This window comes from Saccopteryx bilineata, chromosome 7 (genome assembly GCF_036850765.1).
Source record: "Saccopteryx bilineata isolate mSacBil1 chromosome 7, mSacBil1_pri_phased_curated, whole genome shotgun sequence".
NCBI classification, from domain to species: domain Eukaryota; kingdom Metazoa; phylum Chordata; class Mammalia; order Chiroptera; family Emballonuridae; genus Saccopteryx; species Saccopteryx bilineata.
Window position 1 is genome coordinate 91,238,316 of NC_089496.1, and position 20,663 is coordinate 91,258,978.

Consider the following 20,663-nt stretch of genomic DNA (forward strand, 5'->3'; position numbering starts at 1 on the left):
CCCGAGCGAAGGGGCGGGGGCCGCAGGGAGGTAGCCCTGGAGGTGGCCCGAGCCCCAGGTGGCAGGCCTCCATCCCCCTGGCTCTCAGACATGCCCATTTGGACGGTCCCCACTGACTGTCAGAGCAAGCGTTCCTGGTGCCAGGACACGGGAGGTTTGGAAGTCATTAGGAGCAGGCAGCGGGAACTAGGGGCTCCTCGTACTCACTGGGCTCTGGCAGCCTGCTCTGGGGAATACCTGAGTCCACAGACAGGCTCTCCAGTCCAGGGCTGGCCTGGGGGCAGGCTCTGTGAAACTCAACGAGGAAGACCCAGAAACACCACCCACTGCACCGGAGTTAATCGGAGAGGCTGCCGGTGCACGGGCCGGAGCTACCCCTGGGTGCCTGCCAACACTGAGAAATGACTCTCAGACCTTCCCTCTGCGCCTGCGCCCTCAGCGAGACGAACAGACACTGGGGCAGAGGCCTCTGAGCAGAACACACTGTGTGCACAAAGCCCCTGGGGACGCCCCCGCACAGGGAGCACAGTGTGGGGCAGGGACAGGCAGAGGCAGGTCTCTGCGGGGTCTCCAGAGGAGCGCAGGGCTTGGGGAAGACGGAGCTTCAGGGATCTAGCCCCAAGGCTACTCTTCCCAGTCTCTGCCCCAAAGGTGCCAAACCCTGCGATCCACACCGCAAAGGAATTTCCCCTCTAACTTTATCCCCACATGGGCCCGGCACAGCCAGGCCTGGGATGGGAGGTGAGCTAGTCGGATTGAGAGAAGAGCGGGAAAGCTGCCTCTAGGAGGAGCTGGACTCAGTCCTGGGCCAGGGATGGGGTAGGCACCAGTCTCCAGGGACCCCAGAGGCAGCCATCCCCCCACAACCTGTAGGTCCTTACCTTCCCCGGTCTTGTAGGTGTTGATTTCTGAGTCGTCCCGAGTACCATTCTGGGCCTCCAGGTAGGTGGCAGGGACCCAGCCCTGCTCCTCAGAGGTGCTTACGAACCACCAGCCTGTAGAGGGGACAAGAGAGAGAAGGGCCATGAGAACCCACAGGGGTGGCAGAAGTGGGGTGGGGTGGGGGCCTGGATGAGAAGGGGAAGGCCCAGAGCCACCAGGGAGCCTGGCAAATGCCTGGCCCACGTCCTACCTCGAGGAGCCCGCACCTGGCTAAGGAAGGGCACCAGCAGGCTCCCTGAGAACAGGGCCCGATGGGCTGCAATGCACCCTTTCACAAATGTTTGATGAAACTGATTTAAAAGTTGAAACCCTAATATGCCCGATGTGTGACTGACCTTGCAGGAAAGGCCATGCACAGAGACTGTCTAGTCTGTAGATCAGGACCACCAGTGTGGCTGCTTTCTCTGCTTCAAAGGTATTCAGGGATCACTGCCTCATGGATACTGTCTAACGGTCACCATTCCCCTTTCCCTATCACGGGTCAGTGGTATGTCCACATCTGTGCTACTACAGCTGCCCTTAACTGTGTTGACACTTCACAGTTATGGGGGCACAGCACCCTTGAGTGACCCTTGACGGCCGTGGCCAAATGCGAAGGGTTCATTCATTTTCTTGCTTTGTCTGTTGGTTCATTCACTCATCATTCAAACAAACACTGACTAAGCAAAGTACACTGAGTACCCAGGTCTTGGAAGTCTGCTAAATGTCTTCGTCCCCTCCTAGAAGGTACTCTTCGCAGGATCCGGTCTTCTGATCCTCCTCTGTCTTCAAAGCAGTCACCAGTTCTGCCCACGACGGAGTTCACCAACTTAAATTGGCACTATTCCCTGTCCAGAGACCCAGAGCTTCACCTGGGCAGTACTGAGGCCCGGTCACTGCCCACCGCAGCGAGCGGCCGCCCAAGGAGGGGGCACACTGGACTTCCCAGGTGTTCCCTGCTGGGCTTAGCACTGGGAGATGGAGGAGCTGCCCGAGTATACGGTGACAACGCAGAGGGACAGAGGCAAGTACTCCCACCACTGCACGGGACTGAGAACCCAGTGTCGTTTCCCGGGTCTTCAACTAGGTCCTCACCGTCCTGAGCGACAGGCCTGGGCTAGCAAATAGCCTATGACCTAGTCCTAAATGCCCCCTGCGCCCACCCTTTCTGGGGAGTTCCACAACTCAGCAGCTCTGCCCAGCCCAAGAAACGTGGTAACACCTATATGACACCGTAATGATGGACACATGTCATTATGTGTCCGTTCATAACCACAGAATGTATCGCACCAAGCGAACCCTCAGGTAAACCTACCCTGGGTGATTAGGCTGTGCCAACATATGCTCATCAATAGTGACGATGGGCCCTGGCCAGTTGGCTCAGTGGTAGAGCGTTGGCCTGGCGTGCAGAAGTCCCGGGTTCGATTTCCGGCCAGGGCACACAGGAGAAGCGCCCATCTGCTTCTCTACCCTTCCCCCTCTCCTTCCTCTCTATCTCTCTCTTCCCCTCCCGCAGCCGAGGCTCCATTGGAGCAAAGATGGCCCGGGCGCTGGGGATGGCTCCTTGGCCTCTGCCCCAGGCGCTGGAGTGGCTCTGGTTGTGACAGAGCGACGCCCCAGAGGGGCAGAGTATCGCCCCCTGGTGGGCAGAGCGTTGCCCCTGGTGGGCGTGCCGGGTGGATCCCGGTCGGGCGCATGCAGGAGTCTGTCTGACTGTCTCTCCCCGTTTCCAGCTTCAGAAAAATACAAAAAAAAAAAAAAAATAGTGACGATGTGGCACCCTGATGGGGCTATGGACACTGGGGAGTCATGCATGTGTGAGGACGTGCGCCTCTGCACCTTACGCCCTACAAAAACAAAGTCTTAAAAAGAAAAGAAAAAGAAATCCCTCAATAAAGAGTTTGGACTCTGGAGCCCAGGCCTATTTGGCACAGGGGCCTTAGCTAGGTGCCTACTCCTCTGGAACCAGGGGGAGGGAGATGCCTTCCTCCCCCCCTCTGCCAGCTTCAGGTCAATTTCCTTGCCTCTCCTCCAGGCGGGATGGGTGGGGGGCACCTTCACTGTACAAACTGCCACTTGCACATTCTGGGCGTACCACTGAAGGGGCCACAGACCGGCTGCCTGATTAGCATTGCCACACTCCCTGAGCCCAGGCTGTGGCTCATACAATCTCTGAAGACGCCGGAAAGCATGGGCTTGGAGGGCTCTTTGCCTGGTACTTTCTCCGCCCTTCTCTCAGCCTCTGGGGGAGTACTTTCAGGAACCCCAACAGGTTCTGTCAAGAAGCACCAGCCCCGGGTGTTCTTCTACAGAGGCAAGTGGAAGCCACAGAACAGGGACCGCCACCTCATAGGGCTTCCCCCGGTGGCTCTGTCTCCTTGACTACAGGATAGAGCACACCTGGCCTGTCATCTCCCTGAATATTGTAATGGTTCAGGGGCTTTTCCAGGAACTGATAGGTCCCACATTAACCAGGAATCGCAGGGGTGTGTGGGAAGAGATGGCCCAAGAGTTAAGTCAAACAGAAGCAGCAAATTCAGAGGTGGAGAAAGTCAGTTCTGATTAATATCATTTGAGCTCTGGGTTCCAGGTAGCCATCAACTAGAATACCCTGTTGGACTTCCTAATTACAATGAGCCAAAGATCTTCCTGTGCTGTTTAACTTAGCCAAGGCAGGTTTTAATCATTGGAACTAAGATGGTCCTAATAATGCCATCCCTACCCAGCAATCACCAAGGTTCACGACTGAAGGTCCGCCGTTGTGAGTCAAGTCCACTAGGCAACCGCTACCACAGACCTCAGCGGATGAGGATGGAGCCCCCCAGGGTAAGCAGTCCTTGCTCAAATTCCCACTCCCAGGGCCATCTGGGGAACTGCCTCCTGACTCCAAAGGTCTCACAATCCCAGGATCAGGCCCCTTCCCTGCTGGTGGCATTATCCACTCTCCCCCTTACTTCACTCTTTCATGTACATTCTGTTCCCTGCCATCCCCCAGGAGCCAGGAATCTGGGGTGGAGGGTCGGATCTGAACTTGTCGGCAGGACCTGACGGGCCCTCATCCACCTCTGCCGCACACGCCTGGCTTGCAGGAGGTGCCAGGTAGGGACTTGCTAAGGGGCCAAATGGGCAGCTGAGGTGCCTAACGGATCGGGCAGCACGATGCTCTGCGCCTCCCACTGCCTGTGTGCCCCGTGCATGGCCAGGGCTCTCCGAGTCCTCTCCACCTCAAAATCTTTGCTGCACCAGGCGCTTCTGGGGAGCGTGGGCCACATTATCAGCGGACCGTGAGCATCTCCCCGCCCCAGGGCAGCAACCTGGGATCCTATTCTCCTGCTGACCCCCATCATCCTCAAGGCCTGATGGTCCCTGCCAACCTTGCTGAGAACACTGGCCTGGGCTTCTTCCACTCCAGCCCTAAAATGTTCTAAGCTAGGCTGTGTGGCTTTAAGTCTCAGGTCACTCCTGTATCAGGCCCTGCAGAGAAGAACTTGCTGGCTTGGCTCTGGGCACCTTCACTGAGCAAAAATGGACAGGCGCAAACACTGCCCAGGTGGGCATGAGTGAACATGGGCAGAGGCGCCCACCCAACTCCATGCATACTTCCCGGAAGCCCTGGCATGAGTCACAGAGTTGGGCTTCTGTGGGAGGCTCCCTGGGGCTGAGCCCACCCACAGCTGCTGACAGGCCTGTCCTAGACGCCAGCAGCTCAGAGGTCAATTGCTGCAACCAGGGCTTCCGAGTAAAGTCACTGCTGCTCCAGCAGCAAGGAGCAAAAGAGCCTGAACCCCTGGGCGTGGCCCAGCTGGCTGAGAGCACTCAGGTGTCAGCCAACCCTGGGGGCTCCTGGCTCCCTCTCTCCCGTGGAGACTAAGAGTGTATGGGTGAGTGGGGGGTAGGCAAGGCTATGTATTTCTGAGGACACGGGAGGTGGACATCCATGCACATATCTATGTACACCTGGAACAAAGGTGTGTCTGTGCGTTTATCACACATAATGGTGACTGTGGTCAGACCTAGGAAGAGCACTTGGTACCAGGCACAAATTTTACATACATGACTGTATTTCATCTTCAAGAACATTATGAAATAAGTGTGACTGTCATCATCATCCCCACTTTACAGATGAGGAAACTGAGGCAGAACTAGATGACAACTGGGAAGAGACAGAGCTGGACTTCAACGCCAGGCACTCAGACTCCAGGACCCACGTTCCCAACCATCACAGAAATGAACATGGTCCTATCTGCTGCGTGCAGGAGGGCGGAGGTGGCTCCCTGACAGCACGTGTCCTTGAAGATTGGTGCTTTATGTACGGACCTGTCTGTGAGTGGGCGTGTCCACACTGCTGGGCAAGTCTGTACACTGTGTCTGTACACTGTGCGCAGTCATGCGGGGCCGGGCAACCTGAGTGTCCGTGTGTATGGGCGAGGGTCCTCTGGGGTGGAGGGTAATAGTTAAAGGTCTGAGGGGTGAACACTTCAAATTCAGGTCCTGGCTTGCTACTTCCTAGTTGTGTGACCATGGATAAAGCACTAAGCCTCTCTGAGCCTCCATGTCCCCTCTCAGATAGGGAGTTCTAATGAAGCCTACCTCCCAAGGTTGTTGAAGTGACTAAGTGAGATATAAGCAGCTCAGCACAGAGGACGAGCTCAAAAGCCTTGCAGGTGGTGGTGGTGGTGGTGGTTTGGTATTCTCCTAGAAGAGTCAGCATCCAAGGGTGGCCAGGAGGCATCTGTGCCTGAGGACTGTATCAGGAGTCCTAGCAAGGCTTGGTGAACTGACCTGGGTGTTTGTGTGTGTGTGTGTGTGTGTGTGCGCGCGCGCACGCGCACACACCCATGCATTCACTCTAACCTGTGGAGTATGGGGGCTGCCTTCAAGGGCTCCAGAAGAATAGAAAGCACTATCTTTGCCACTTGGCCTGCTCTTTCCTCCGTTGACATGATAGCAAAGCATGGTGGGTGCCAAAAGGAAGTTGTCTCTGGGATTTTCCTCCTTGCCTAACATGTCTCAGAGCCATCCTCAAGCTAGCTCCTGTTCTTCTGCTCACATACGGTAGTTACATCGGTCCTGCAGCCTCCTCTCTCCTGTCCTAACCTCTTCTAGGAAGCCCTTCCGAACTGACCTCCAAATCCCAAAAGTGCCTGGACCGTCAACCCCAGGGCTCACAGCAGCTCATGCACTCTACAAATCCGTCCCCGTCTGCTTTGTCTCTGGGCAGAAGCGAGCTTGCAGAAAGCAGCCCAGCAGGTGAGGAGCCTGAGGCGCAGAGCCCAGGTTCTGGAGACAAAGACCTGAATCTGAATCTCGACCCTGCCACTTCCATGCTGTGCCCTCTGGAAAGTGACTTGACCTTTTTGGTCTGTAAGATGGGAAGACCACCTTCTACCTGGCAGGCTGGCGTGAGGATCGGACGGGATAAAGAACACAGCAGGCACCCACTGAAGGAAAGCCGTGCGCTTTGCTGCATGAAGGACTCAAGTCATAGGATGTGGGAGGGTGGGTGGCTAGGCGGCCATCACTCATGGATGCCCAGGGACCAGTCCGAGCCAAGCTTGCACTTTTCATGTCCCCAGGAAGATGGGTCCAAACTCCAACCTGGCCTCTGCCAGCCTTCCTCCTCCGTCCTGTCAACCTCCCTTCTTGGGAAAGGAGACTTCACGAGGTTTTGCTGAAGGAGTTGAGCTTAGAGCTGCGGAGTGGCCCTGCCTGTGCCCAGACAGGCGGCTGCTCCCCGACTGGCCACCAGACTGGCCTCCTCCTGAGCCGTCACCTGGTTTCCAGGTGGAAGGGAAGCATGTTCTTTTTTGGGGTTGGGGGGACATGGTAGAGCAGAATGGTGAGGAACCCTCAAGGGGCTGAAGCGGCTGGGGGACCCCTCAGCACAAGCCCGCACCTGGTAGCCATGCCCAAACAGGTCTTCCTACCTGGACTGCCTTTACGCTGAAATGCCCCCTTCAGACAGGGCAGGAGAGGGGCTACCATGTTCACCCGTTTGAAGGGGAACTACTGTAAGGAAACCCTGAGAGAGGAGCCACACATGCTAGACGAGCAGGAGAAACCTTCACTGTGGGGGCTAGGCCTGGTATTTGGGGCTAGGCCCCCCAGACTGGGGGAATCATCTGGGAGAATCCCAAACTGGCCAACCCACTGAAAGCTGCCTCGCTCTGGCTTCCTCTCCTGTGTCTCCACGGAGCCAGAGAAGAAGGTCATCCTGCCAGGCTGGCTGACAGGCCAGGGCCGGCCCTTTCCAAAAGGCAGAGGCCCAGAAAGAACAGCAACGTCACCTGTCACAGCAGCCAGCCCTGCTCGCTAGGCCTCAGTAAGAACCCACTTCACAATGGCCCAGGGGCCCAGGGAAGGAGGCGGCAACACTGAGGTGGCCTGCCCAGCACCCCCAGCTCCGGGCAGGGAAGGGGGCCTCCGTCCCAGGTGGGGAGGAGAGACCCCCAAGCCCCAAGAGAGGAAAGCTCAGGCCCAGGAGCCAGACCTCTGTTTCTTTCTTTTTTTTTTGTTTTTTTGTATTTTTCTGAAGCTGGAAACGGGGAGGCAGTCAGACAGACTCCCGCATGCGCCTGACTGGGATCCACCTGGCATGCCCACCAGGGGGCGATGCTCTGCCCATCCGGGGCATCGCTCTCTGGCGACCAGAGCCATTCTAGCGCCTGGGGCAGAGGCCAAGGAGCCATCCCCAGCGCCCAGGGCCATCTTTTGCTCCAATGGAGCCTCGGCTGCGGGAGGGGAAGTGAGAGACAGAGAGGAAGGAGAGGGGGAGGGGTGGAAAAGCAGATGGGCGCCTCTCCTGTGTGCCCTGGCTGGAAATTGAACCCAGGACTTCCGCATGCCAGGCTGACGCTCTACCACTGAGCCAACCGGCCAGGGTCCAGACCTCTCTTTCTAGGCTGAGCATAACCTTCGGTTTTCTGGCCAATGTCAAAGCCCTCCCAAACTGACTCTAGTTTGGACTTCCCAAAGCTGGCACTGGAGGAGGTGTGGGAAGGGTAGAAACAGAGAGAGAGAGAGAGAGAGAGGGAAGGAGGGAGAAAGAGAGAGAGAGAGAGAGAAGGAAAGAGGGAGAGAGAAAGGGAGGGAGGGAGAGAGAGAGAAAAGAAGGGAGGGAGAAAGGGAGAGAGGGACAGAGAGAGAGAGAGAGAGAGAGAATGAATGAGCTGTGAGAGGGGTTGAAAGAGGGAGGGGCTGGTGGCCTTGGTCTCTCTAGGAGGGGCCCGAGTCTGGCCGAGAGTGGCAGGAAATGATAGGCACTCAAAGGCCATTGCTGTCCCTAGGGTGACCAGGCCACAATGGCCTCCTTAATGAGAGAGGATAATGAGCTCATTAGGGCCAGAGGAGACCAGCTGCACACAATTAGGATGTCAATAAAGTCTTCTGAGGTCACAACTCAGCCTTGGATAAAAAAGCTGATAGGGGAGGGGGACTTTGCCCCTCTTCTCCCTCCAAAGCCCCCCACTTCATCCTCTGAGGTGCTGTCCTTCATGAAGCCTTCCCTGACTCCCTCCACCCTCTGGTCCTGCTCCCCCCAGGATTCAGCCCACGGGGACCTCTTAGCCCCTCCTCCAAGACAGACCTCGGTTCTGATCCTGGCTTCACCACATTCTAGCCGGGTGACCTGCAGCAGGTCACCGGCCCCCCTCGAGCCTCCCCATCCCAGGACAGTATGATCTGCCTACAGAGCTGCCCAGCATCAGGGACATGAGGTGTTCTCAATAACCGAGGACTTCCTGAGCACCTGGTATATGCCAGGCACTGTGCCAGGCAAGGGGACACTGCAGAGAATGCCGCAGCAGGGCTCGGGCACTTCTTCCTGCCCCCCTGCAGGGCACACAGGAAGGGTGTAATCACGACCTGTGCACTGGCACTGAGGTCAGCGGGAGCGAGCGCTGCCGCCACAGCCCTCGGTGCCGATCCAGAGGGCCTCGGGCAGGAGGGGAGTCAGAGTCTAGAGTTTGGGAGAACCCAGCAGCCACCAGGCGACTTCCCAGACTCGCCCTTTCTTTCCCTCCAGGTCCTCCTGCATGTGGCGTAACCCCAGTTAACAGAGAGCGGGGCTCTGAGGGGTGCTATGACACGCCCCGGCCTCTGAGGAGGGAGTGGTGCCCGGGCGGGCAGGGCGAGGGACGGAGCTGGGACAGTGGCGGCCCAGCCCCGGGCCTTAAACACCTGCCTCCACTCATGAGGTACAAGCTGCCGTGGCTCGGGCTGGGCCCCTTTGGGAGGCGCTTGTCCAGGCATTCCCACGTTCTTCCCTGGAGCAGTTTTCTGGAGAGGATGGGGTGAGGAATTGTGAGCACCAAAGGGCAGAGGTGGGGAGATGCTGAGAGGGAGAAGGGGCTGACAGGGGCCTGGCCAGGGCATGCCACCAGTGCTGCTCACCTGGCCACACCACCCACCTGGCACGGGGCGGGGCCTGAGGAACTGCTTCTGCCCTGGCCCCAGCCAGACCTCCTTCCCATGACCTTAGGACAGATCTAAGGCTTCTGCCCGAGAGGGCCCAGAGGCCTGGAAATACACGCTGCCCGTGGCATGCTGTGCCTTTAAGAACAACGAAAGGCGGCCCACCCGCGGCCAGGCCTCCCCTGGTCAGAAGGCTGTCACCGAACCTCTTGCCAAGACATACTCCAGCTCACAGCACGCGGCCTCCACAGTCCAAAGCAAACAGTGGGTGAGAGGGCCCCCAGCCTCTCCTGAACACACCCGCAGTCCCTGCCATCCTGCCTGACCCCTTCTTCCGCTCCCCCCATCCCTCTCTGTTGCTCACAGCCTCCCCACCTCCCAGACGGGGCTCTCAGGCCACCAGGGCCCCAGAACCTTCCCTGGGCGCCTGAGGCCTGGATTCCAAGACCATTAGCACAGGCTGCTACGTCACAGTTTGGAAGGCTCCGTGGAGTCCATGGCAAGATGACAGCAAGAACTGGGCCGTTGCCACCCTTCCCCCAACCCCGTCTCAGCCCGTCCACCTCACTGGACAGGCCTAGTGCTGGGTCTGGGCATGCTGAGGCCATGCGTGAAGCACCCAGGAGAAGGCCAGGCCAATGAGCATTTGCAGGCAGAGAGGGGGCATGTGCTAGAGCAGCAGCCTGAAGGGAATCGTGGTTTTCAGCGAGGGCTATAGAGCTGGATTGCCTGGGTTTAAATTGCAGCTATGCTACTTACTAGATGCACGAATTTGGGCAACTGCCTTGATTTCCTCACCTGTAAAACGGACCTGCAGTAGTAACTATATCTCATAGCATTATAAGGAGTAGAAAGTTAATCTAGGAACAGCACTCTGCACAGTGCCTGGTTCCTCTCAAGGCACGGCAAAGAGCTACTATTATTAAAGTCTAAGTGCTCACCGTGGTTCTTTTAAAGATGGGGCTAAGACTTCAGTGCCCCTCAGTGACTGGTGCCGGGGCTGGGCAAGGGGTTCTGAGGTGCCCGCAGTCTCAGGGAGACAGCACCTCTTGGTGTCACTGTCATCTGGCCTTGGCCTTGGAAAGTCTCCACTGAAAACAGTGGGTCTCGTTCTGTGCCTGCCACGGGTGGGGAGCAGGGGCAGGATGGAGTCGACAATACAAGGCGGCACGAGGCCTGCCCAGGAACGGCAGGTAGGGTGACCCAGACAGCCCCGGGCCACAGACACAGAGATGGAAATGAGTCGTCAGGGAAGGGTTTTTAGAGGAGAGGAGACCTGAGTTGAACCTTAGGTCAAATCCAAAGAAGAAGGGAGGGGAGAGGGCAATCGGGGGGAGGAACAGGACAGGCAGGATGGGGGGAGTACTGTGGCCCAGCCCAGGGATGCTCACAATGCCGCGTGGTGGGGGGGCACCCCCCTTCCAGGTCACTGTCCTCCACCTACCCCCTCCTACAGCAGAGCCACAGATCCCTTCACAGAAGGTGGCTCAGGAGGGAGAGAAGACACAAAATGGTCTTCTCAAGCAGGGCCGTAAAGGCTCCAGATGGTGAGCCGTGGCGACAGGTTCAGGCACAGGAACACAGACGGGGGTGACGGGACGCAGGTGATCAGTCCTTGTGAAGGAAGCGCAGAGATCAGGAGGTGTGACCCTCTAAGAATCACATCAGGAAGCGTCAAGTCTTGTAAGCGGACCTCTGAAGAAATGCTCAGGGTAACAGGCATGTCTCCTGATGTACTGGGCAAGAGGAAGAGTGAGAAAGAGGAAGGTCGGAAGACACAGAGGGAGCTGTGCTGGGAGGCCGGCTCCCGGGTGGGGGTCTGCCGGACTCCTGTCCGTGGCGGGGAGCTTTCACTCAGAAGAGGGCTGGGCAGACTGGAAGGCGATGCCTGGCAGGGTGGCAGCAAACAGACCCAGGGCAGAGATGGAGGGAGCGTTGATGGGACCCCTCCACAAGCTCCCATCAGCTGGCCGTGAGAAAAGGTCTGGGGAGCAGCTGACAAGAGCCTGCCAGGCTACCATGAGAAGTCCTGGGAGACACAGATATGGAGCAAGGCCAGAGGACACAGAACGGGCAACGGTCCTGACTTTCAGAGAAAGAGGAAGGTGAATTCCAGAGTAGAGACCAGCCTCCTCAAGCTTGGTTCTGATCAAGGGACATGCGGGCTCCCCGAGGGATGGTTAGAGAGCCGGGAAAGCAGCTGGCTACCGAGGCAGTACTGGACGGGAAGTCTCCCAGGAAGGAAGGGGCCAGGCCGCGCTGGGTGCTGATAAGGAGTGAGCTGCTGCTGGCAGGTCTGGAATGTGTGTCATGGCTGAGCTGTCCAGGCCTTGGGCTCTCACGATCCCCCTGGGGCCGCTCTGACAGCGTCACAGCCGATGGCTGGCCACCTCCAAACAGGGTGTGACCATTCACTGGTTACAACCTAGAGCAGGCGTTCTACGGGGGGCTCAGCCTGTTGGATGTTTTCATCGGTCCCAGGATAGGGACCGAGGTGCCGTGGGGTGGTGCCATCTCATTTAGCGAAAACGGTGCCAGGATCAGGAGCCAAAAAAGAAGGTCTGAACAGATGGTAATGACAGGTCAAATCTAACAATGAGAAGTTGTAAATAGAGACGAAAGGACGTGGCTTAGTACAGTGACCTTTTATAATTTGCTGTCCGAGCTTTTTGGAATAAATGGGGAGGGTTGCCAAAATACCAGGCGCCGACTGGGCATGTCCTGGGCAATCAGGTTGGCTGGATCACCGTATTTGGCAGCACGGGTGAGAAGGTTCCTGGCGTTTGGGGGACTGTGAGTCCAGTAAGTTGTCCCCACGTCTATGAAGTCTTAGGCTGCTTCAGGACACACCGGGATTGGGAGACTTACCCAAGGTGCCAGGCTAAGAAGGGGCAGCACCAGGATTAGTGCCTCAGTCTGAGTCCCTTAAAAATTACTCCGGCTGTTCGGACTTTTGCTAAAAGAGGCCGGGAACGCATGCTCTCTCTTAGGTCCTCCCAATTTCAATCTGACAGATGAGCCGGGGAACCAGTCCTTTACCTGCTTCTCCTCTGTCCATCAGGGTCTCCAAAGCAGCCCCGATTCTCAGGAGAGTCACAGGAGTACCACTCCCCCAAAGCAGAAAGCTGACAGGTGATTTCAGGTGCCCTCTCCCACACCCTCTCGGAGCCCACGTGGCGGGGAGAGGCAGCGGCACCCCATCTGACAGTTTTCTGGCACAATATATTACCCAAGAACTTTGCCAGGAGAGAGTGACTGGTTCAGCATTTCTCAAACCTCAGATATTCCATACCATGCAGGACTTCTGCCGTATCCTTGAACTACGTACACTGTGGTCGGAGTAGTAAATACATATTTAAAACAATCCATCTTTTTTTTTTTTAACGTCAAGAAAATAATTTGTTTAGGAAACTCCAGATTGCCACCATGAATAAACAGCTAGGACTATGGGCCCCAACCCTAAAATTATAGTGAACCAAAAAAGCAATGTAGTCAGCTTGAGCTGTGCAGCAGAAGAGGCAACCCTGTAGGCTGCGCCCTCTTGGCTAGGAAGGGAGATTTATTAGAGCTAGCCAAACGTCACGCTGAGATAAATCAGAAGGCTTGGAAGGGAACTGAAATGGGACAAACTTTTCTCGCTGTGTGTGGCAGAAGTATTTAACACGGCTTCTCTGTACCATCTAAAACTACCCCGTGCACCGTGGTGTTGCATGGATGACATTTTTAGGAAACCGACTCTGGATGAGAATGATACTTGGCCATTCAAAATGGTTAAATAAAGAGGCGGAAGTGTCCTAATTCGTGAGACGACAATATTAAACAGCACGTACTAACCACATTGTGACGAGAAATTGGAGACAAGAATAGAGAGTGCCCTTTAAAAAAAAGAAAAGTTAAAAAAAAAAAAAGAATAGAGAATGCCCAGCAAGGTGTCTGGGGCCTTCAATGTCCAGTCTACACAAAAGAGCTGAGGGGACCCTCTGTAGCCGTGACCAGTCATTTGAAATAATTCAGGATTTTAGTCTTTCTCTTTTAATTAGCTTAGTCTAGTGCTTAAGAAGTACACCTCTCAGCAGTAGAGCATCGGCCTAGCGTGCGGAGGATCGGGTTCGATTCCCGGCCAGGGCACACAGGAGAAGCGCCCATTTGCTTTTCCACCCCTCCGCCGCGCTTTCCTCTCTGTCTCTCTCTTCCCGTCCCGCAGCCAAGGCTCCATTGGAGCAAAGATGGCCCGCTGGGGATGGCTCTGTGGCCTCTGCCTCAGGCGCTAGAGTGGCTCTGGTCGCAACATGGCGACGCCCCGGAGGGGCAGAGCATCGCCCCCTGGTGGGCAGAGCTTCGCCCCTGGTGGGTGTGCCGGGTGGATCCCGGTCGGGCGCATGCGGGAGTCTGTCTGACTGTCTCTCCCTGTTTCCAGTTTCAGAAAAATGGAAAAAAAAAAAAAAAAAAAGAAGTACACCTATATGAGTATGGTATCTTTTTTCCTGTTCCTTTCTTTGCTAAAAACAGAGTTCTTGGCCCCAGAATTAAGTTGCTTCCAATGGAAAGCCTTAGGCCGATAACCATCCCCTCCCTTCCAGCTGAGTTCAGCCCCTCTTCAATTGGGGCAGAAATAAAACGGGGGCAATTTCAACTTTAAAGACCATCTCCATAAACAAAATGAACCCACCCCACAATTTGTCCAGGGCATTCCTCCCCCTAAACCCTCCTTATTTAATTTCTGGGGAATTTTAAATAGAGGCCTTGCAAAATCCTGCACCGCCTGACGTCAACAGCCCTGTGACAGCGTGGATTCTTCCAGGCGGTGTGGGGAGCGGCCGCCACGACTGCTGGTGCTTTTCCAGGCTCCTTACCCAGCTGGAATTTGGGAGCCACTGGTGTGTCACCCTAGGAGTCTGTGGGAGAAGGAAGGCCACCCGGAATGTCCTGCTTGGGGTCCTGTAGCTGCAGTTCCCAAACTTCAGGCATTATAGGGTACCAGAGAGCCAATGAAGCTAGCCAAGTAGCACCTGTACTAGTGCTCTTATTTAAAAAACAAAACAAAAACAAAAAACCTTAAATACTTAAGTATTTAAAAAAGTTTTCTTACGCTATCCTAGATGGAAACCCAGTATCGCTCGGCATAAACAGAAGATAACTAGAAAAATACATACGGTGAAGCCACAACACTATGGACCTCTGACATGGTATTACGGCAAATTCTAGCAAGAAACTAAGGCTGGAGCCAGATTTTCTCTGGGTCAAACTAACAAGCAACATCAGCAAGTGTTAACAACACAAAAGCCCCAGATGGAGGCCTTTCCTTGACTCAGCCTAGAGAGAAAGAGAACAGAGAGGAAATAACCTTCTCACAATGGGAGTCAAGGCCATTTAATGCTGTGCCCAACACACGTTTGTATGGCCCCCTCTCTAGGAAATGCTGATCTTGCAGAAGGAGCTTTGGGTTAATGCGCAGCCCTGGGGTTCAAGTTCAAGCTTCCAGGTCCTGCGCACACCACTTACCCTTCTGAAACTCAGTTTCTTCTGAACAATGGAAACAAAGCACCTGCCCTACTGACCCCTGCAGTTACTCTGAGAGGGTCGATAGGGGAAATGCTTTGAAAAGTCTCCAGGTTAGCCTGACCAGGTGGTGGCGCAGTGGATAGAGCGTCGGACTGGGATGCAGAGGACCCGAGTTCGGGACCCCGAGGTCGACAGCTTGAGTGCGGGCTCATATGGTTTGAGGAAAAGCCCACCAGCTTGAACCCAAGGTTGCTGGCTCCAGCAGGGGGTTACTCTGTCTGCTGCGTTCCTGTCTGTCTGTCCCTGTCTATCCCTCTCTCTGACTCACTCTCTGTCTCTGTAAAATAAATAAATAAATTAAAAAAAAAAAAAAAGTCTCCAGGTTGGAGGTAGATGAAGCAGGCGGGGTTATGATTCTGAGCAATTTCAGGAACCTGCTGGACTCAGCTACCCTCCTGCATACAACTCACTGCCCAGACTGGATGGTAGCTCGTCCCTGGGCCTTAGAGAAAAGAGAATGAATATGCCATGTGACAACTTTCAGTTAACCTTCCCAACATGTTGCCACATGGGATTCAAAATATCATCCCCATTTTATAGATATGGAAACTGAGGAACAAAACGGCCACTAACTGGCTATTCTGTGGGAAAGTAGGATTTGAACCAGCTTTTCACAGGGTCTGGGGGAAATGCCATCTACCCTGTTTTTGTGCACACCCAGCAGGGCTCAGAAGCCCCCAGGGGGGACTTACTCTCAGATCCATCACTGCACCAGGCCTCATCCTTCAAAGCCACCCCCACAGCTGGGGTTCTGCCCTCCTGCCCTGCGCTGACCTGGCATCTTGGCCTTAGGTTTGGGTTAGCTGCTGCCCCCAGCTTGACCAGGACCTCTTTGAGGACAACAGCCAAGTCTTGCTCATCTTGGCATCCCGTCGAGCCCCCTGCCTGGCTCGGTGTTTCAGACAAAGAGGCTCAGTGAGCAGCCCTTGCGAGTGAAACGCACTGAGGATGAGCATAGATAGGCTTCCTCCTCCTTCCCTGGCCGTCTCCGCCCACCCCACTCCCTCCTGCCTTGGTACTGCAGAGGCCAGCTGCAGAGGTCAGTGTGAAGTCAGCACTGGGCATTCTCCTGACTCACCCTATGGCCCCAGGGACCGGCCCTGCTAAGAATCCGGGGCAGCTAGTCAGCCTCTGCAGTATTCCCTCCTCCCTGCACCGGAAGGCAAGAGGTACCTCTGACTCACAGCTCACCTAGGGATCTGCACACAGGGACCTGAGGCCAGGACTGCTTTGTTGCTTATCCTGTAACCTGCTGGAAATCACCCAGTAAGCTAATACTCCCAGCAGCCAGCTCTCAGTCTGCTCGTATACCTGCTTGGGCCATTTTCATTTGGGCCTCTCCCCTCACAGGGATGGAAAGGCCAAGCTCAGGGAGGTCCCACAGGCCAAGCAGCAGGGACAAGCCCACACCCTGGGTGAGGTTCTTGGAGGAATGCAGAGGGACTAGCGGCCCCTCCCCAAACTCACTCAAAGCAGCCCTACTGGCCACAGGCCTCCACAGGGACTCCTGCTGGCCAGCTCCAGGAGCACAAAGCCCTCCTGTCTGGTCAGTGCAACTTGGAGCTCTGGACCCAGCAGCCCGAGACATGCTGCCCCCAACCCCCAAAAGGTGGGTGGGGAGAGAGCTACCCACCAAGGTGCCCCACTCAGGGCCTAGGGAACCGCGGAGGTTAAACCACAAGGCAGCGGAGTGTGTGAGGAAGAACTCTCTGGGCCTCAGCTTTCTCATCTGTAAAATGGAAGTCACACTGACTGGGCTTTCTCGGGCAGTGGTGGGGTTACAGGATAGATGGTGTTGGGCTTGCTGTCTGGTACACAGGCCCCTCAGTAACCCCTTTCTAGCCTTTCCCATACAGAAAACAGCAAACGGTCTTAACTTGAGCCCTGAATACCCAGGTCCTGAAATAACCGTCCTGAAGCCCCCACTGGCTTGTGAGTTAAGCAGAAGATCTCTCTGAGCTTTTCCTGCGCCATTTCTGTTTGTGTGTCTCTAGCCTCTGGACACCATCTTGTCTTCCTAGTTCCTGAGAGCTACTTTACACAGATCCTGTCCCAATCCAAGGAGAATAGGATACACTCAAACCAGATACACCCCAAGTCCACATGCCTCATTCTAGACTTGCCACAGTTACAATAATTGGTCAGGCAGTGTGACTGACACCCATGAACACCAATCAGTGATGGAGCTCTAACTTGACAGTCAATCTCTGGTACTTAGAACTCCCAACAACCAGTGTGGAGGGGTCTTCAGAGAGTCACCACCCTGCCTCAAAACAAACCATCAACCGCAGTCCCCTCTGCCAGGTCAGAGGGTAACTGTCTACTTCCCCCATGAGACTGTCAGCTCCACAACATGGAGAGCAAGACTTCCTTTAATAGCTCTGCGCCTCGGTGCCACGCACACAGCAGGAGATATAGGGTGGGGACTGAAAGAATGCCTAGTCTCCAGCTCCTGACTACACACTCGCTTGTTTGCTTGGTTTGCTTTTCTACGCTCTGAATGAGGCCCAACCTTTGATCAAACCCCACTATGATCAGCAGGAAGATCCTCATACCTGATGGCAGAGAGATGGGGTAGGAAGCTGGGAAGTCACTGATCTTGTCTGCCCTTCATATACCCACCTCCCAGCCTCCATGAAGTCATCCCACCATGGCTTAACCTTTGGGAGGAGACTCTCACACCATTCTTTTTTTCTTTTTTTTGTATTTTTCTGAAGTGAGAAGCAAGGAGGGAGACAGACAGGCTCCCGCATGCACCCGACTGGGATCCTCCCAGCAAGCCCACTAGGGGGCGATGCTCTGCCCATCTGGGGCATTGCTCCATTGCAACTGGAGCCATTCTAGTGCTTGAGGTAGAGGCCATGGAGCCATCCTTAGCGCCCGGGCCAACTTTGTTTCAATGGAGCCTTGGCTGTGGGAAGGGAAGAGAGATAGAAAAAAGAGGGGAAGGGTGGAGAAAGAGATGGTCACTTCTCCTGTGTGCCCTGGCTGGGAATCGAACCTGGGACTTCCACATGCTGGGCCGACACTCTAACACTGAGCCAACCAGCCAGGGCTCCAGAGACACTCCATTCTAAAATTGGTTGTAAGGTGGGAGGCCTGGATAGACAACAGATGTCTGGGGGTTGATGTGGGCCATGAAGATTCCCCTCCTTTAACTATGCCTCAGCAGTGACAGGCCTAAGACCCCCTAGCTGAGTTGCAGCCCTTGGCCATGACAGGCCATAACTTCATTCCCCAGGAAGTGAGTAATATGGTCATTGGCTCCAACTCCCTACAGCTCTGGCCTGTCCACTAGACTGCAATGTGATGTCTTCATCCCCACTCTGTTCTGGTCTCTGGATCAGAGCTCCCACTCAACCTGTGACTATCCAGGACCCCCAACCCTTAGACCATCTCAAGAATGAATTTTCTCTCCCATGGGTTCTGAGGTGGTGAGTTTGTGGTGAGTTAGCCCAGTGGAGGCTGAGACAAGAGGGTATGGAGGGCAGGTAAGCCCTTGGGGTTCAGAATCCTTCTCCTGCCCCATCAGCATTGATAAGTCGCTCTGGCCCCATCAAAAGTGGAAGCCTTTTGGCCCTGGCTGGTTGGTTCAGTGGTAGAGCATCGGCCTGGCGTGCAGGAGTCCCGGTTTTGATATCTGGCCAGGGCACACAGGAGAAGCACCCATCTGCTTCTCCACCCCTCCCCCTCTCCTTCCTCTCTGTCTCTCTCTTCCCCTCCCGCAGCCGAGGCTCCATTGGAGCAAAGTTGATCCGGGCGCTGAGGATGGCTCCATGGCCTCTGCCCCAGGCACTAGAATGGCTCTGGTCACAACAGAGCGATGCCCCAGATGGGCAGAGCATCGCCCCCTGGTGGGCGTGCCGGGTGGATCCCGGTCGGGCGCATGCGGGAGTCTGTCTGACTGCCTCCCCGTTTCCAACTTCAGAAAAATACAAAAAAAAAAAAAAAAAAAAAAGGTGGAAACCTTTTAAGTCCAAGAAGGCCACTTTGTGTCTGGCTCTTAGTGAAGCTGGGACACAGGGCTGGGCTCAGAAGCAGAAGAATGAGGCTAACTACTCATATGGGAGGCATTGAGGCAGGAGCTCTGGATGCTCTCCTTCCCTGTGCAAAGCCCTGATGATGAGATCAACTTCCTTCCTCTCCTCCAAAGAATAAAATCCTTGCTTTGTTGGCAAAGAGGCCTAGGCATTCGCCAGCCCTGGTCCGGCTCTCGTTACCAATGCCAGGGTGCGCACACCCTCACAGGACTCTGGGGAGCAGCGTTCCTTACACCAAAGCAGGAGCGGATCTGAGGCTCGTAGGAGGTGCTTGAGGACGCGGAGGAACGGAATCGGAAGGAGGCCTCCCAGGGCGGTTTTGGGGCTAAGAGGGGTGAGAGCCCATTATTTTTTCATTTTCTTTTCTTTTTAAAAAATATTATTGATGGATTGATTTTAGAGAGGGAGAGAGAAAGAGAGAGAGAAACATCGATTTCTTGTTCCACTTATTTATGCGTTCATTGGTTGATTCTTGTATGTGCCCTGACCGGGGACTGAACCTGCAACCCTGGTGATGCTCTAACCAGCTGAGCTACCTGGCCAGGGCTATTTTTTCATTTTCAAGGGCGGGTCATTCTGCTCCAATGTGCTGAGCCAGTTTCATTATATCCCCACGCGACCTCCTCCTCCCCCTCCTCAGATTGCTAGGCACACAGCACACATGAAAACGTGTGCTGTGCCAGTTCAAACATGTAGAGGATCAGGACACTTGGCTAATGGGCAAGATGGGGGCACGGACACCCTAGGCAGACAGGAGAGACTGGGAAAATGGGCTTCTCCAGTTTACCTCAAGGAGAAACGGGGACAGCAAATAGCCCCCCCCAACTCCTGTAGAGGCTGGTGGAGCCCCCCCATGCTGGGCTTTGAGACCCCTCGCTGGCTTGAATTTTGGCCTCTTTTTAAGCCCCAGAGCTATTGCTTTCACATCTCTTATTGAACTTGAGAAGGATGGAGGAGGAGGGGCAAGGGAAACTGCATTCTTCCCCATCAAAGCCAAGAGTCTAAAAGTAATACTTCTGGTTGTAACTGATCCCAGCCTGTTTGTGATTACAGCCCCTTGCTTGTTTTCTGGCAGGATTTCCCTAGAACCCCGCAGTACCACTAACGGGGAGAGACACCCTCAGAGCTCACTTGGATAATCTTGTCCTCGTCTGACATGACCAACAACGTCCGTCAGCCTCTCTGCTCTCAGCAGTTTTCCAGGGCAACTCTTCAAAACATTACTTTATTTTTAAAAAAGGGGGGAATAAGTCACCCCCAACCCCTACCACGAAATTCCACAGCACTAATCATTTCTTCTGTTACCAGCACCATCCTGGAAAACATGCAGCACCAGCAGTCCCATTGGCTGATGCAAATTGAAGGAGAGAAGAAGGCTGGGGATTGGACTATCTTCCTCTTTTGCCTACACCCCTCCTTTCTATTAGGGGAGACACACACACACACAGACACACAGACACACACACACACAGACACACACACACACACACACACACACACACACAGCTTTTGCTGCCATAGCCCAGCAATGGCTTAGCAAAGCTCAAGACTATTTCTCAGCTGCTCATTCTCCGGAAATTTAATCTGCAAAGCATTTGGCCTCACAAAATCCATGCCAAAGGTGTCCAGGAGCCCACGAGTCCCCTGTGATCATCATTACAAACCCAGGAATGTTTGCAGCCAGTGACCCATTTGGCTGCTAGGGAGAGCCGGCTGAGGTTTGCCAAC

The 20,663-nt window shown here is 55.0% G+C and overlaps 1 protein-coding gene across 5 annotated transcripts in view; it reads right to left on the reverse strand.

Moving 5' to 3' along the window:
* Positions 1-20,663, reverse strand: part of SH3PXD2A (SH3 and PX domains 2A) — a 251,755-nt gene that overhangs the window by 23,269 nt on the left and 207,823 nt on the right. For all 5 annotated transcript variants that reach the window (XM_066240342.1, XM_066240340.1, XM_066240341.1 and 2 more), the window contains one exon: positions 882-995. In XM_066240342.1, coding sequence (XP_066096439.1) covers positions 882-995 — 114 coding nt within the window. The remainder of the gene's footprint in view (positions 1-881; positions 996-20,663) is intronic.